This window comes from Maylandia zebra, linkage group LG11 (genome assembly GCF_041146795.1).
Source record: "Maylandia zebra isolate NMK-2024a linkage group LG11, Mzebra_GT3a, whole genome shotgun sequence".
NCBI lineage: Eukaryota > Metazoa > Chordata > Actinopteri > Cichliformes > Cichlidae > Maylandia > Maylandia zebra.
In genome coordinates this window covers 13994169-14009597 of record NC_135177.1, presented here as the reverse complement: position 1 = coordinate 14009597, position 15429 = coordinate 13994169, and the positions used below count along the sequence as shown (strand labels likewise).

General features: G+C 38.6%; 1 protein-coding gene across 4 annotated transcripts; it reads right to left on the bottom strand.

Moving 5' to 3' along the window:
- Nucleotides 1-1257: 1257 nt before the first annotated feature.
- si:dkey-33i11.9 (uncharacterized) lies at nt 1258-15427 on the bottom strand. Of its 4 annotated transcripts, none has more exons than XM_076889812.1 (6): nt 14956-15427; nt 14595-14821; nt 14354-14489; nt 13842-13917; nt 13549-13793; nt 1258-2601 (listed from the first exon to the last, which is right to left on the bottom strand). In XM_076889812.1, the coding sequence occupies exons 3-6, from the start codon at nt 14477-14479 to the stop codon at nt 2443-2445; spliced, it is 606 nt and encodes a 201-aa protein (XP_076745927.1). In that variant the 5' UTR covers nt 14480-14489; nt 14595-14821; nt 14956-15427; the 3' UTR covers nt 1258-2442. The 4 variants fall into 4 exon arrangements, with proteins under 4 accessions (XP_076745927.1, XP_023010421.2, XP_012778913.2 ...); XM_023154653.3 differs by having other exon boundaries at nt 13549-13917; nt 14956-15015; nt 15145-15427; XM_012923459.5 differs by having other exon boundaries at nt 13549-13917; nt 14595-14730; nt 14956-15015; nt 15145-15427.
- Nucleotides 15428-15429: the final 2 nt, after the last annotated feature.

Below are 15429 nucleotides of genomic sequence, written 5' to 3'. Positions count from 1 at the left end.
TGGCTATATTGGTCGCTGATTTGTTTTTGTTTTGTTTTTGAATGTCAGAAATGTATATTTGTGAATGTGGAGATGTTATATTGGTGTCACTGGTAAAAATAAATAATTGAAATGGGTATATATTTGTTTTTTGTTAAGTTGCCTAATAATTATGCACAGTAATAGTCACCTGCACACACAGATATCCCCCTAAAATAGCTAAAACTAAAAACAAACTAAAAACTACTTCCAAAAACATTCAGCTTTGATATTAATGAGTGTTTTGGGTTCATTGAGAACATGGTTGTTGTTCAATAATAAAATTATTCCTCAAAAATACAACTTGCCTAATAATTCTGCACTCCCTGTATATATATATTTATTTATTTATATTTCTTCATACATTCTTATATAGTTCTATATTGTGTATTTTGTTGTACAGTTATTTTATTTTCAACTTTAATTTATATATTTTATCTTATTCTTTCCCAGTTAAATTTACCCTTCATTCTAATTTGTGTTGTACAGTTATTTCATTTTTAACCTTAATTTTTATATTTTATTCCTTCCTAGTTAAATTTACACTTTTTAATTTTTTATATTTATTTCCTATCTTATTCATAGCCTTTTCCTTTTTTTTTTCTTTAGGTCACGAGCAGTTGTCTAAGCATTTCACTGCATATCGTACTGTGTATGACTGTGACAAATAAAATTTGAATTTGAATTTGAAACTGCGTGTCACAGAAATAAAAGGCTGCAGTGGAAGCTGGTTCTTCGAAGTGGTCTGACACCAAGGGCAGAAGGGCTGCTCTGAGATCCTTCCCTTGCTAGCATGTGAAAACCGGTTGAGCTGCTCTGTCTTGCTTTGTTAACAGAAATAAGTCTAAACCAGTGGGACCTGTGGAAGTGCAGGCCCCGCTCAAGTCTAAACTTGTTGTTTTGGCACGATGCTTTCTCAAATGACACTCAGACCCTTGAGGTTTTTATACCGTGTGTACATTGGAAAATAAAACCCATCGCTGGTTTGTGTTATGGTTTCTAGGGGGGTGGGGGAGCTAATAATATCCACTCAAATCATTTTGTTTTTTTAATGGAATAATTTTGTAGTTGTGTATTAACAGAAACAGTTTTCTTTAAAATGCACCTGTACACCTGTAAAATAATGTATTCAACAGTTAAGCTGCAAACTCACTTATTCCACAGTTGTGTTCCCAAGGTTTCTATGGGAAGGCTCTGAAACTGGTCTGATAAAACTCATCCAATTAAACAACAAAAACATTTTTCTCATGACATACTTCAACTTTATTTATAAAGAAATTTGGTATACAGTCTTAAGCATTGGCTACAAAGAAAACACAGAGTGCAACAGAACACCAGCGATACCTACACAAGTTTGAATACAGCGCGAATTGGAGCCCGACTGAACTGCTCCTCATAATGCCTCAACTGTTTCTACTTTACTGCTGATTTCGTGAGAAGCTTTGCACTCCTCTAAACAGTCTATGACATCCTGTTTAAGATTGCAAAACTGATGATCAACAGACTTCAGTCTTCCACTGTTTTTCAGCATGGACAAAACACATGTCTCCATCAGTGAGGAATTTTAATGTTCGTAAACATTTTAGCCTTTTAATACTTTCACAAAACTCAAAGTCAAACTTTAATCTCACAACCTAAAGTTGTGATAATCATTTGCCATTTAATCATGAAACATAAACTTTGTATGGCATGAATTCTGCTTGTGTAATGACAGCACAATAAACTCTCATTCATAAGGCATCAAAATTGAGAAACAAAACCCCATACATGTCAAAAATGTGACGATAGATGCGTGATAACATACAAAAGCAAATCATAAGCAAAATAACTGATTAGTAAATATGAATCTTTGGCAATAGATGCTAGTCTTCACACTGCTGAAGAGTAATGGGTTGCAGTGATTTGGATGTATTCAGCAAGATCATAACAATAAATTGCCAATCACTGTTGATAATAATTTGATTAACTCTGTAAGACCCAACCCATCAAAAAATAACCAGAAAAAATTCAAATTGTTTTGGAACTGAGATGTTTAATAACCCTTATAACCAAATCCACATTTTCTGTGCTATATTATGTTGTTTATGAGATATTTATGAGATATTTTCTTTGTATCACATTTGATACATTGGGCGTTTTTGACAATTTTTTGTTAACAACAATGTTAAATTTAGACTCTTTTAAAAAAGAGTTTTGTCCATAACATTTTAAAATTATGGAAGGTATTGATTATGTTGATGAGAAAGAGGGCAAATATGATACAAATGCCATTATAGGGTTAACGTCAAAGATTTTTCAGCACATTAGGGGCCACAAATTTAAAAAGTTTCCAATAAAACGTCATCCTGAAAGCCAATAATGTTCCTGATATGATCACATAACCTGTTTCTGAGCATGAAGAGGCAATATAGAAAAAATGTTAAATCAGTATTTGCCAACGGCATTTATCACAACTGCCACATAAACAATTGTGAGGATCAGGCCAGCAATACCGAGTCCCAAAGCCACATGGTTCAGTGTCCTGGCTGTCCTGCTGCTCCGCTCCGCTGACATCCGATCGCCAACGTGGTTGGATTCCCGAGTCTAAAAGTGATAAGGAAGAAAAACAAAGCAATTTGGTTGTTGTTGCTGCTCTTGGTTGTTGGACCTCCACTACACAGGATGATACTTGTTTAGAGCTTAAAAACCCAGAAAGCATATACTCTGATCTTCTGAAAATGGAAACGTGTGGAAGATGTAATGTTTTCCAGCAGTTTGAACATTGAGACATTCTACAACCGTCAACATTCATAATGTAAAGAAAATTATTAAATTACATAATAAAAAGAATGAGAAGTAGCATAGCCACGCAAGCCAGGACGTTTTACATTATCTCAGTAAGAATTCCAAACCAAGTTTTCCTGCTTGATTATCAGAATCAGAATACTTTATTAATCCCGAAGGAAATTATAGGTTACAGCAGGCAGCACGCTAATGGCGCATGCACACTTACAAAGGAACCTTCTGACCAAACTTACACAAACAACACATTGGGAAGACATGTCAGAGAGGTAGGCTGATAGGAAAGGATGTGTATTGCTGTTCTGAGTTCTGGTTCAGGTTTTCATTTCCCTATTTGGAGTTTTTGGTTACATTTTGGCTTTAGTATCCTGGTAAGAACTGGTTGTGTCCCTCTGTGTTCCCTAATTTGGATTTGTGTTAGTGCGTGTGCCCCTGCCTCTATCATCATGTTTACTGTGGGGATTTCTATTGCTGTGTGGCATTGCTTGCTTGGTTCCTGTTTTACTTTCACAGTCAATTGTCTCTTCTAACCGTCGTGATGTTTTCCCATATCTCATTCCCCATTGGTTTCCTGTGAGTCCCACCTTCCTCTTCCTCCTTTCAAATTGCCCGTTGCTCCTCCTAATGTGCCTCAGATTTACCTTGCCTAAAGAAATTGTGTCTCATATGTACGTTTCTAGTTACATCCTTTGTTGGATTTTTGGGTTCTCCAGTTTAGTACAAACCCTTTTGTCAAGTATTGTTGGCATCCTATGATTCTGCACTCTGCATTACTCTGTAGTGGACATGCATCAAGTTCATTTTTTCTCATCAGCCATCTCATCTCATCCTGCATCCTGTTCCCTCTTAATGATGATGTAAACAAAGATTATTTTTCACTTTGGAAAATTTGAAAACGGAGTATTGAGGAACTGATGCATGCACTTTCAGAAACACAAAAGCTTAGCAGTAACTCTTCACAAACACAATCATGGCACAGAACACTCTAAATTACTATACCAACTGTTATGTTGTTAGAGGTGTGGCAAGAACGTTTAACTTACGGAAAACAAGCTGACTGTTGAGACTGTGGAACAAATGGCCCATGACGGTGATATGCACACACTGAGAAGGAACTCTATGTGATGATTACTACTTATGGGTAAACTGTAATTTGCGAGCAATTGCTGTTTAAGAGCCACACTGCAGAATATTTACTGAGGCAATATGAAGCACTCCCATCGTTTTATCTCTTAAATAGAAGTTTACCAAGAGTTTTAATCCAATATTTACTCCATTAAAAAAAAAAAAACCTTTTAGGCCACATGAAAACTTAAACTGACATGTTGGGACAACGTGGGAAACCACAGGACTTTTAATAAAATAGGAAACAACAGACCAGCTGTTGTTAGCATACTTTATTCAGTACTTAGACTGGACCACACCTATCCTCCATCTTTATTTTGAGCTCCCACTAAAAATGCTGAGGAGACATCTGCTTAATGTTTGTCTAATCCATTAGTTTAAAAAGTACCTTGAAGCCTTGAAGACTAATAGGGGCCACAACATACAAAAACAACATCACATTGCATTCAGTGACTCTTACAACTAGCAATCGAGCACAACCTCATCAAGTGAGGTTGTACACAAGAAAGCAAAGTGCTGTTTTCCTACAAACATTTAAGAACCACAGAGTCATCTCTGCTGCCAATTAGGGGGGGAAAATTCCTACAAAAGCCAAGGAATAAAACATTAAAATATATTCTTATGGTGATATTACAGCTGAATTATTTGTAGGAAGGAGCTTGGCTAACAGGATTAGACAGTCCATTCAACAGAACAGCAGGCCCAAGGGAAACAAACTAATCTGATAAAAACACAGCCCAAACTGGTTTGTAGAAAGGGCAGCCTTATACAGACTAATGCACTAGTGTCCCAAAATCGAGAAAGTGCTCTTTGAAAGCACGGCTCTCCTTTCCTTCTGACTAGCTTGCCTTGTTGTAGGTTAGACAGTATAATCTGTGTGCCGTCTCAATGGAGGGTTATCAGTGTGTCTGCCCGTGCTGCTTCTTCGTCTTCTTTCTGCATGGGATTTGGTAACATTGCAGCAAGCACAGCTGAACGCAGCTGATAAAAAAGTCTGCATAGTTTTGCCACAATGAAATGAAAGCAAAGTGACGGGCAAAGAGTAGTTTAGCTAGCTTATTCAGTGAGTTAATATTGTTCAGATGTTCTTGTTCTGTCTCTGTCTTTTCAACCTACAGTTTACCAACAGTTTAGAGATTTCCTGGAACATGTACAACATCCTCAACACATCTTAACCACACAAAATATCACTCACCTCTGTGAGCCATCCGAATCTTGTGGTAAGGCTAACAGCAGGGGGGTTGAGTGGCATTTTGCTCTTTAACAGTTTTATGTATTTGTGGTTGAAACTCAGAAGCATATTTCTATGTTAAACACGTACCAACACGTACATACTTGTGATATATATGGAGTCATGGGAAAAAACGTTTTCACAGCCTTTTGGCCAAAGGTCAGACTGTTCAATACTCAAAGAAAGTAAAAACTAATACAACAACAACAACAACAACAACAACAACAACAACAACAACAACAATAATAATAATAATAATAATAATAATAATAATAATAATAAGAAAATTCAAGAGCCAATGACAGTACAATTAGAAGAAGCACAGCTTGTATGGAAGGGTTGCCAAAAAGAGTCTTTCCTCTCTAAAAATAAGATAGCAACAAAGCTTAGGTTTGGAATTTTCACAAGACTCCTGGAAAAATGTCTTTTGGATGGACAAGCACAAAGTAGAGATGGTTGTTACGGTCATAATGCACAGTGCCATGTTTGGGGAAAACCAAACGTGGCATATCAACACAAACAGCTCATACCAACTGTCAAGCACAGAGGTGTGGAGTGATGATTTGGGCTTGTTTTGTAGCTATAGCATTTGGGCATAGCTCTAAAGTGATTCTGTTTCCCACACTACGCCGCCACAGTAGAACTTGGGGTTTTTCATTATCTGCCAAATCACAAATCTGTCTGCGGGCAGGATGTGGACCTAAATGTACTCAGAAACAGGAAGCTAACAGTTGCGTTATTTGCTAAAACACTCTTTGTAAGAAGTAAACTTTACAAAAACAAAACAAGAACCTCAAACATGAACTAACTAGACTCAGGAAACTAAAACTAGGAAGCATAGACTAGGAGAGTGGAACTGGGAACCAGAACTTCACCAGAACACAGAGGGATGAGACACAACACGGAGAAGGTGTGGATGACGTTAAAGATGTGACACAGACAGAGAGAATCGCAAGGCTTAAATACACAGACTGACAACGAGAGGATAGGGAACAGGTGATAACACAGCAGGAATAAATCAGAGCTAACAAGACACAGGAAGCAACGCAGACCAAACGCAAGACACGAAAACTTAACACAAAGACATCAGACACAGCAACAGGGAGGGAACACAGATGTGGGACCAGGACAGGCACAGAGACACAGAACAGGAGCTAAAAATACAAAACAGAAATCAAACCCTAAGAACAAGAAAATCTTAAGAATTAATCTAAAACATAAGATAACAGTATTCAAAACCAGTGAGTCAACTCAGGACCACGACAAAATCTCAAATTGAACTTTTAAAAACCCAATTGTTTTTTTCTTCATTACATTTGCAATTTAACTTGAAATAAAGATTGTATTTACCTGCATTATCATAATTATTTTATTATTATAACTAAGTGGCAGGTGAAGGTTCAGATAACACTGCACAAAAATAGGTGCTACACAAATACCTGTGCGTCTACTTAAGTGACAATTGTATGTGCTTTTCGCACTGCTCTGTTGCCTTGCTTTTAGATTTGTTAGCGATGACTTTAAATAAATAAACTTTTTACAGTCAAATATGCCAAAAGTTTTAGACATCAGAAAGGAAAGTGTTAAAACCGGATTCAGTACACTCAGTGATGAATTCTTACCTCACTGCACAGCTCTAATCAATGTCTTGCTAACCACTTATCATGGTGAAAACAAAATAATCTCTCATTAGATCTTTTTCACATCTTTCTACAGTTCTCCTGTCATCAACTGTTATTTCATTTAACCGAGTGAACGTAGAAAAGACGCCATTCACATATGTCAAATAACATTTTCAAGTAAGTTTAATGTAATGTTCAGATAGAAAAGTGGTTATTTCTCTTTAGAAAAAAAATATAATGTAAAAAAGCAAAACAACCAAACAAAAAAAACAGCTTCTTGTTGCTATCAGGTAGTTGGTCACACTGATCTGAGTAAAGTCCTGTCGGAACAAATATTTACTTTGGCTTTATCGGTTTTGGTGACTACAGACAGTTTTACATGAAGATCCTTTTACAGAATCAAATCTAATTTTCTTTAGTGTTGATCAAACATTTTACACTTTAATATTTAAATTTACCTCAATCAGATGCTACAGAGCACCTGACATTACAGCCAATGACCAGTGTTTGCCTTTATGTTGCTCTCTGTAGCTCCGTGGTTAAACACAAAACTGTCTCCACTTTGATTTCAATACGTAACATGACAGTTCAGTAACAAGAAATGCCATGTTAGACCAAAAATAAATTTGTATCACATTTTAATGTGACACAAACTAAAATGTATGCCACATTTTAAGGTCAGCAAGAGGAAATAACCTTAAATTCCAGTTAAAATACATCACCCCTCTGCAGAAGAATTAGCTCACCTGAATGTTCACTCATTGTAAATAAGGGCTTCTGAAGAAAATGCTGGCATTTGGGGAATGTTAGGGAGTTTTTATTGTTTTACTTGCTTATGCTTCAAAAGTTATGTTACACATATTTCACCAGACACAGCTTTCTGTTGAAACAGGAAGCTGACCCTGTGACACTGACAAGAGATTAGTACAGAAATACAGATCTGCAGAAGTTGACTTGCATTATATTATTCTTAGAAATTGACTTGCAACACACATACTTTGTGACACACACACACACACACACACACACACACACACACAGCATCAGGACCTGCGTAACAGGAAATGTGATTATATTTGCATATTGACGATGTAACCTATAAAAATAAACGAATACTGCAGTTCGGTGTGATTTGCTCTGAGCTTTTCACCCGTGCCGCACGTTGTCAATCTTAAGTGTCTCAGTGTTGTTTATTCACCTGACTGTTTGTTAACTGTAAATCTCTGACAGGGAAACAAAGAGCTGTTTGGTGATGCCTTCACAAAAGCAGGCAATGCCCTTGAGCTGAGGTAACTGACTGCTCGAGCCTGATTGCGACAAAAGTGGGGATTTTTGGAAAGCCCGGGGGCATGTAGTGCTACTGAAAGCTCCACAGTATTTTGTCATAAAGCAATTAATTCAGAAAAGCTCACAGAAAAGGAAGAAAAACCCGGAACTTTTCCATTAGAAAGAATGGAAACAAACACGAATCACCGTTACCTCAAATTGTTCATAACAACAAGCCACAAGCTGTTAAGCCCCTGTTGCAACTGGCGTTGTTGCTTTCACAAACAGCAGCGTGCACCAAAACCTTTGGTCTTTATTCCGCTGGTTGTGCACCTCTCAGTGTCTGTCACCTCACACATGTGGTGTGGCAGGTGGTGCCAGGTTGAAGACATACAGTGGGGCAAAAAAGTATTTAGTCAGCCACCGATTGTGCAAGTTCCCCCACTTAAAATGATGACAGAGGTCAGTAATTTGCACCAGAGGTACACTTCAACTGTGAGAGACAGAATGTGAAAAAAAAAATCCATGAATCCACATGGTAGGATTTGTAAAGAATTTATTCGTAAATCAGGGTGGAAAATAAGTATTTGGTCACCTCAAACAAGGAAAATCTCTGGCTCTCACAGACCTGTAATGTCTTCTGTAAGAAGCTTTTCTGTCCCCCACTCGTTACCTGTATGAATGGCACCTGTTTGAACTCATCATCTGTATAAAAGACACCTGTCCACAGCCTCAAACAGTCAGACTCCAAACGCCGCCATGGCCAAGACCAAAGAGCTTTCGAAGGACACCAGGAAAAGTATTGTAGACCTGCACCAGACTGGGAAGAGTGAATCTACAATAGGCAAGCAGCTTGGTGTGAAAAAATCAACTGTGGGAGCAATCATCAGAAAATGGAAGACATACAAGACCACTGATAATCTCCCACGATCTGGGGCTCCACGCAAGATCTCATCCCGTGGGGTCAAAATGATCATGAGAACGGTGAGCAAAGATCCCAGAACCACACGGGGGGACCTGGTGAATGACCTGCAGAGAGCTGGGACCAAAGTAACAAAGGTCACCATCAGTAACACACTACAACGGCAGGGAATCAAATCCCGCAGTGCCAGACGTGTTCCGCTGCTGAAGCCAGTGCATGTCCAGGCCCGTCTGAAGTTTGCCAGAGAGCACATGGATGATACAGCAGAGGATTGGGAGAATGTCATGTGGTCAGATGAAACCAAAGTAGAACTTTTTGGTATAAACTCAACTCGTCGTGTTTGGAGGAAGAAGAATACTGAGTTGCATCCCAAGAACACCATACCTACTGTGAAGCATGGGGGTGGAAACATCATGCTATGGGGCTGTTTTTCTGCCAAGGGGACAGGACGACTGATCCGTGTTAAGGACAGAATGAATGGGGCCATGTATCGTGAGATTTTGAGCCAAAACCTCCTTCCATCAGTGAGAACTTTGAAGATGAAACGAGGCTGGGTCTTCCAACATGACAATGATCCAAAACACACCGCCCGGGCAACAAAGGAGTGGCTCCGTAAGAAGCATTTGAAAGTCCTGGAGTGGCCTAGCCAGTCTCCAGACCTCAACCCCATAGAAAATCTGTGGCGGGAGTTGAAAGTCCGTGTTGCTCGGCGACAGCCCCAAAACATCACTGCTCTCGAGAAGATCTGCATGGAGGAATGGGCCAAAATACCAGCTACTGTGTGTGCAAACCTGGTAAAGACCTATAGTAAACGTTTGACCTCTGTTATTGCCAACAAAGGTTATGTTACAAAGTATTGAGTTGTATTTTTGTTATTGACCAAATACTTATTTTCCACCCTGATTTACGAATAAATTCTTTACAAATCCTACCATGTGGATTCATGGATTTTTTTTTTCACATTCTGTCTCTCACAGTTGAAGTGTACCTCTGGTGCAAATTACTGACCTCTGTCATCATTTTAGGTGGTGGAACTTGCACAATCGGTGGCTGACTAAATACTTTTTTGCCCCACTGTAAGTGTACCATGTCTTCAGGCACATGCTGCTGTAAATGCCATAAAATTGGTTTTACTGCTGTTTCAATGATTTGTCAGTACTGAAGCTAAGAGATTCACAGATTACACAGAGGCAGATTAAAAACAAAAATAAATCAGTGGGCATTCTCCATATTGCCAAAATGATGAGATCCTCATGACCGCGTGATCACCAACAATCTGAAATTCCTCAGCTTGACAAAAGAGCCAGTGTCTATGAGAAGAACTGCATTATTATGTCTAATGTAGACCAAAATGACCAGCCCCAACACAGAGATACTGTTTCTACAAGACAACACCAGACAAAGTGTTAGACCCAGCGGCTGTGATATAGTAATGGAAAGAGGTGGGGCTGCTATAATGCCAACTTTGTGTAGGCACAGACAAAACAAGGGCCAGGATGCGTGAACCTGCAGGAGAGACGAGGAAGACAGAGAGGGAGACATCGAGGAGTTCATGTTCTTCCAGCACGAACTGAAAGTGTGTCTATGCATGATTCGGGAGAGCAACAAATCATCAACCTTACATAAGTGCCCTTTATGAATGTGAGAGTGAATGAATAGTGGTATTGTAAAGCGCTTTGAGGGGTCCCGAAAAGCGCTATAGAAATGCAACCCATTATTATTATTATTAAATGCTAAAAGAGGCCGAAATAAGCCTTGAGTGATTAATTTTAAATCTTCTGCCTTAAAGCATATACTTAGTGAATAGAGTTTGTTGATCTTATCGTGCCTTTGTCGTATCCCAGCATTTGATGCTAATTTTTTTCATATTTAATCCGCACTGGTCAATATAGATGCCTTTTTAAAAATTGTATTTATTTATTTTTAAGCAATAATCCTACAATGTTATGTAATGGTAAAAAATATGTTTTAGTTTTATTCTAATTAGGTTCACAACAGCAACTGTGGGAAACTGTGGACAACCACAATGTAAATACTGAAAGATACATGTGTAACATTTTAAAAATAACAGCTCGGAAGCATCTGCTGCTTTGGAAGGTATGTGTCGCGAGTTATAATTAGCACAGCATGACATGTGTAGTCTCAGCCATAACTTTAACAAAACCTAGCACAGGAAATTTAGAAAAGCTTAAAAGCTTAATGACTCTGTTTTTTCATCTGTCATTTTCTTTGTCTCAAGAAAGGCTAAAAAAAACAACAACAGAAAATGCAGGGCAATATGCACGCTTTGTGTTTCTGTAGGCTTCTGAATACTGATGAAAAAATAAACATAATATAAAACATTGTGCACAGTCACATAGAAGTGCATTGCAAGTCACTATGGCAAAAACATTTACATTAAAGCTTCAGAAGTCACCTTTATTTAAAAGTGATACTCTGCAGGAGTCTCTGCGAATGCAGTAAAATGTAAGGTTATTTTTGGCCTTTAACTACAAACATGGAGGAAGCAAGGGTGTCTTTTCCATCCTGTAAGAATCAACTACCACAACTTCCAGAGACAACGTGCATGCAGTAGCACTCTAATGAGACCGTGTTAAAAAAGGCATTAAAGAGGGCTGTTCTGCTCATTTTCACCTCCATATTTGTATTCCTGGACTAATTGTTGTAACTTTGAACAGTTACTAAAACTAAGATTTGTTCTAGTACAGCTATAAAGCAATGGCTTTAAGCACATCCTGCTTTATAGCCCTTCTTGACACTAATAATGACCATATTTTACAAAATAATCATCATATTGTTTTCAATACCACTTAAAACCAGGGACCATAAACTCATCAGAAAAGGCTTTACTGAGACCATGGATAAAGGGAGCCGTAGACTGTTTTCCCCATATATTCCTGTATAACAATATTTGTTACCACAAACATAAGAATTGCCCCCTGCTGGCTGGTATAAAGAATGCAACTTCCACATTGGATTCACTTTGAGACCCCTTTTATTTGCAGCCTACGGAAATTCTTTTTCTGTCCCTTTAAAGCCCCTCAGTAAAGACCTACTTTCTTTTAATTGCTCTTAATTGCAAATGACAATTTTTCAAATCTACAGTTATGTCTTGGAGCCAGAATCTCGACTCTACCAGAATACAAAGAGCCCAACGTCAGCAGCAACAACGATTACAGCAGGACGTGCCTGTAAATATTGCATTCACTTATTGTGGTGGATTTAGTCCCTGAATAACTGGGATGGTTGTTGCTGATGATCTCTTTTACAGGACAACGCCTCTTTGCTGCTCACTGTGTGCCTCAGAGGAAATTATGTGGGTCTATATTCAATTACGCCGGTAATTACAGCTGCCTTCTTTCAAATGCAAGTGAAACCCTTGCACTGCAGAGCGTTTCACCACCAGCGTGTTCTTACTGCTGAGTTTTCCCACAATGGTTATCTACTCTACTCTCTCTCTGTCTCTGTGAAAGTCACACCTGCTGACTCGAAAAGACAGCCAGCTGTTTTATGATGGCCACACCCAATGCAGCCACTACTTACTCTTCTCCCTGCCCTCTGCAAAGACATTCAGGTCAATCAAGTCCAAAACCAACCATTTAAAAAGCCATTCGTTCCAGATGGAAGTAAAAAGCAATACCCATCCTCCCCTCCTCAAGACTGTGGGTACAATATTTTTTGTTTTGTTTTTAAACATCTCGCTCTCATCTCTCGTGCCACATTGGATATGGCATCTTTACTTATTCCCCTAGTCTTTTTGATTTCCATGTGAATTCTTGTCACACAGTTATTGCACATCTTTGCATCTTTCACTTCTCCTTTTCTCTGCACAAATTTTTACACCTTCTGGTAACCTAAGCATGTTCTCTAATCTGGTTCCCACGCAGTAACATGTGGGTGTTAGATGTTGTTCTGAACAGCATGGTTTACTTTAATACCTCAATGAACTTTATACTGAATGTTTTAAAACTATGGAGGGCTAAATGTGCTAAATGTGGGCTAAATAAAAAAAACTGCGTAAATAATAAATGAATACATTAAATTTATCATTAATTAATTAACATTTCAATTTGTTTAATTAAACATATCTTTAAATATTCCACTTTTTAATCAATTACTTCATGGTTCCTGTCCTGGAGTGCACCATAAAATTATTTTAAAATGTAAATTCTTGCTGTGGCTTTTCAACAGACCCCAACATCTAACAGCAAGTCAACACAGATTATCCAAGGTACTGAGTTGATGCAGTGTTACAGTCAACTGAATTGGTGCTGGTGTGGACTTGATGTAGCCAGGTCTCCCAAAATACATTATAAATGAAACCACAAGCATGAGTGGTGGAAGAAAGCCACCAGAACTATTAGTAATCTTTGAGTTTATTATTTTGATTATTAGTAGAATTATTATTTATTCCCAAATTTAATTACTTAATGACAAATTTAATTTATTATTTCATTTCATTTTAGAACTCTTGGAATTCTTTAGGTATCATCTCATCTCCTTAAACAAACAGCTTTATGATGTGTATTTATTGCAGTGCAACAGTCCATGAAGAATGAAAAACTTTCTTTTTTGAGACTCACCAAGATGGAGAAGATAAGGGCAGCAATTCCAAGTGGCAGGCAACAGCACAACATGGTGAAGATGGAGTAGCCCAAGTAGTCATTGACGGGGTTAGTTAGAGGACCCTGAGCCACATACACTGTGGGCTGGACCACGACAGTACCCTGCTGAGGTGCAGGGTACTGTCCACCCATGGGATGAGCTGGCTGTCCATATCCTGCCCCTGCAGGCTGTCCATATCCTGCCCCTGCAGGCTGTCCATATCCTGCCCCTGCAGGCTGTCCATAACCTACTCCTGCAGGCTGTCCATAACCTACTCCTGCAGGCTGTCCATAACCTACTCCTGCAGGCTGTCCATATCCTACTCCTGCAGGCTGCCCGGGATAACCCTGCAGGACACAGAGGTGAAATAAGACCAACTCATTTCCACTGCAAACGAAACAGGTGGTTGAAGTGGGAAAACGGGTTGGATAAGTGATTTATGGAAAAACGAGACTGTTGTTGATAGAGGTTAAATATAGAAGGAGTACATCTTACCTCGTCTTTAGATCTCTCTCTCTCTCCATATTATATATATATATATATATATATATATATATATATATATATATATATATATGCAGCTAACCAACTCAGCAGGATGAATATCATAATAACACAACCGAACGAACTGATGGGAAGAGTCATGATTACATGATAACATTGTTTAGCAGTCTATAGGTAAATAGAGAAAATATAACTAACGTTTTTATTGGATTAAATACCTCTCTCTCTCTCTCTCTTTTAGATTGTCTTAAAAAATGTGTCTTTAAATGTGCTGGTTACCTGCAGTGGATATCCAGGGCCAGGGTTACTGTCGTCCTGGTAGGGTGGAGGGGGCGCTTGGCCCATGGAGGACTTCTCACTGGACCATCCCGCTGGTGGAGCGCATGGGTGTTTCCCCGAATCCATAATGCAACTTCTAGGTTTTCACACAAAAAAGAAAGTCAGCCTTGTTTTTTTGGCGCCGGGTTCGCGTATAGCTTACTTCTCTAAAATATTTAATTTTTTTTTTCCTTTTTCTTACCAAGCCCTTTTTAATTTTACAGCTGAACACGGACCGTGTTCAGCTACACGTCGTAGTCCTATTCCAAACGCTTGACAGTCAGCGTAGCCCCTCGTCGAGCATTGCATATCACACTTCCGCTTTCAAATTAAAAGAGCTGCGGAGCATATTCGCGGTTTTATTTTATCTTGTACCTGCTCATGCCGCGGTATTTTTGGTCTTGATCAATATTGGTCATAATGAGAAAACTGAAAATACAAAAGTAAAACAAACAAACAAACAAAAACAGCTGGGTCTGTACTCGATTTCACAACTTGAATTTGATTATGGTTTTCAAAATTAAATGTCTTATAGTTAACATATAAATGTAATTTACACGCACCTAGGAAAAATGCATAGGACAATGTGCTTCAAAAGGTCCCCCTGCGATGCTCAGGTCCTGCTGTAATGTAATTTTAGTCCGTCGTTAGGTGGTTGCCAGGAAAAGTGGGTGCGTCATGACTTGTCATGGTAGGGATTATGGTTGGAGTTAAAGTGACGTGATGCTTTAAGATAAGTCTTGGGTTCATACATGTTTAAAATTTGTCATTTTTAGTCCGTTAGTTGGTGGTTGTTAGGAAACGAGATGATGCCTGCCTTTCTATGTAGGCTCTGGAAACAGGTGAAGAGACAATATAGAATGAAAACAAGCTTATTTTTACCCTGAGCCTCCACAGACACATGTACAATTTAACCAAACCAATCTTATGATTATATGGGTCACACGAAACACATATCAACAATAAAACCCGGAAAATACTTATCTATAGCCACAAAAACACGTATAATTTCCACATCCAAAATGGTGTCTCCGTCT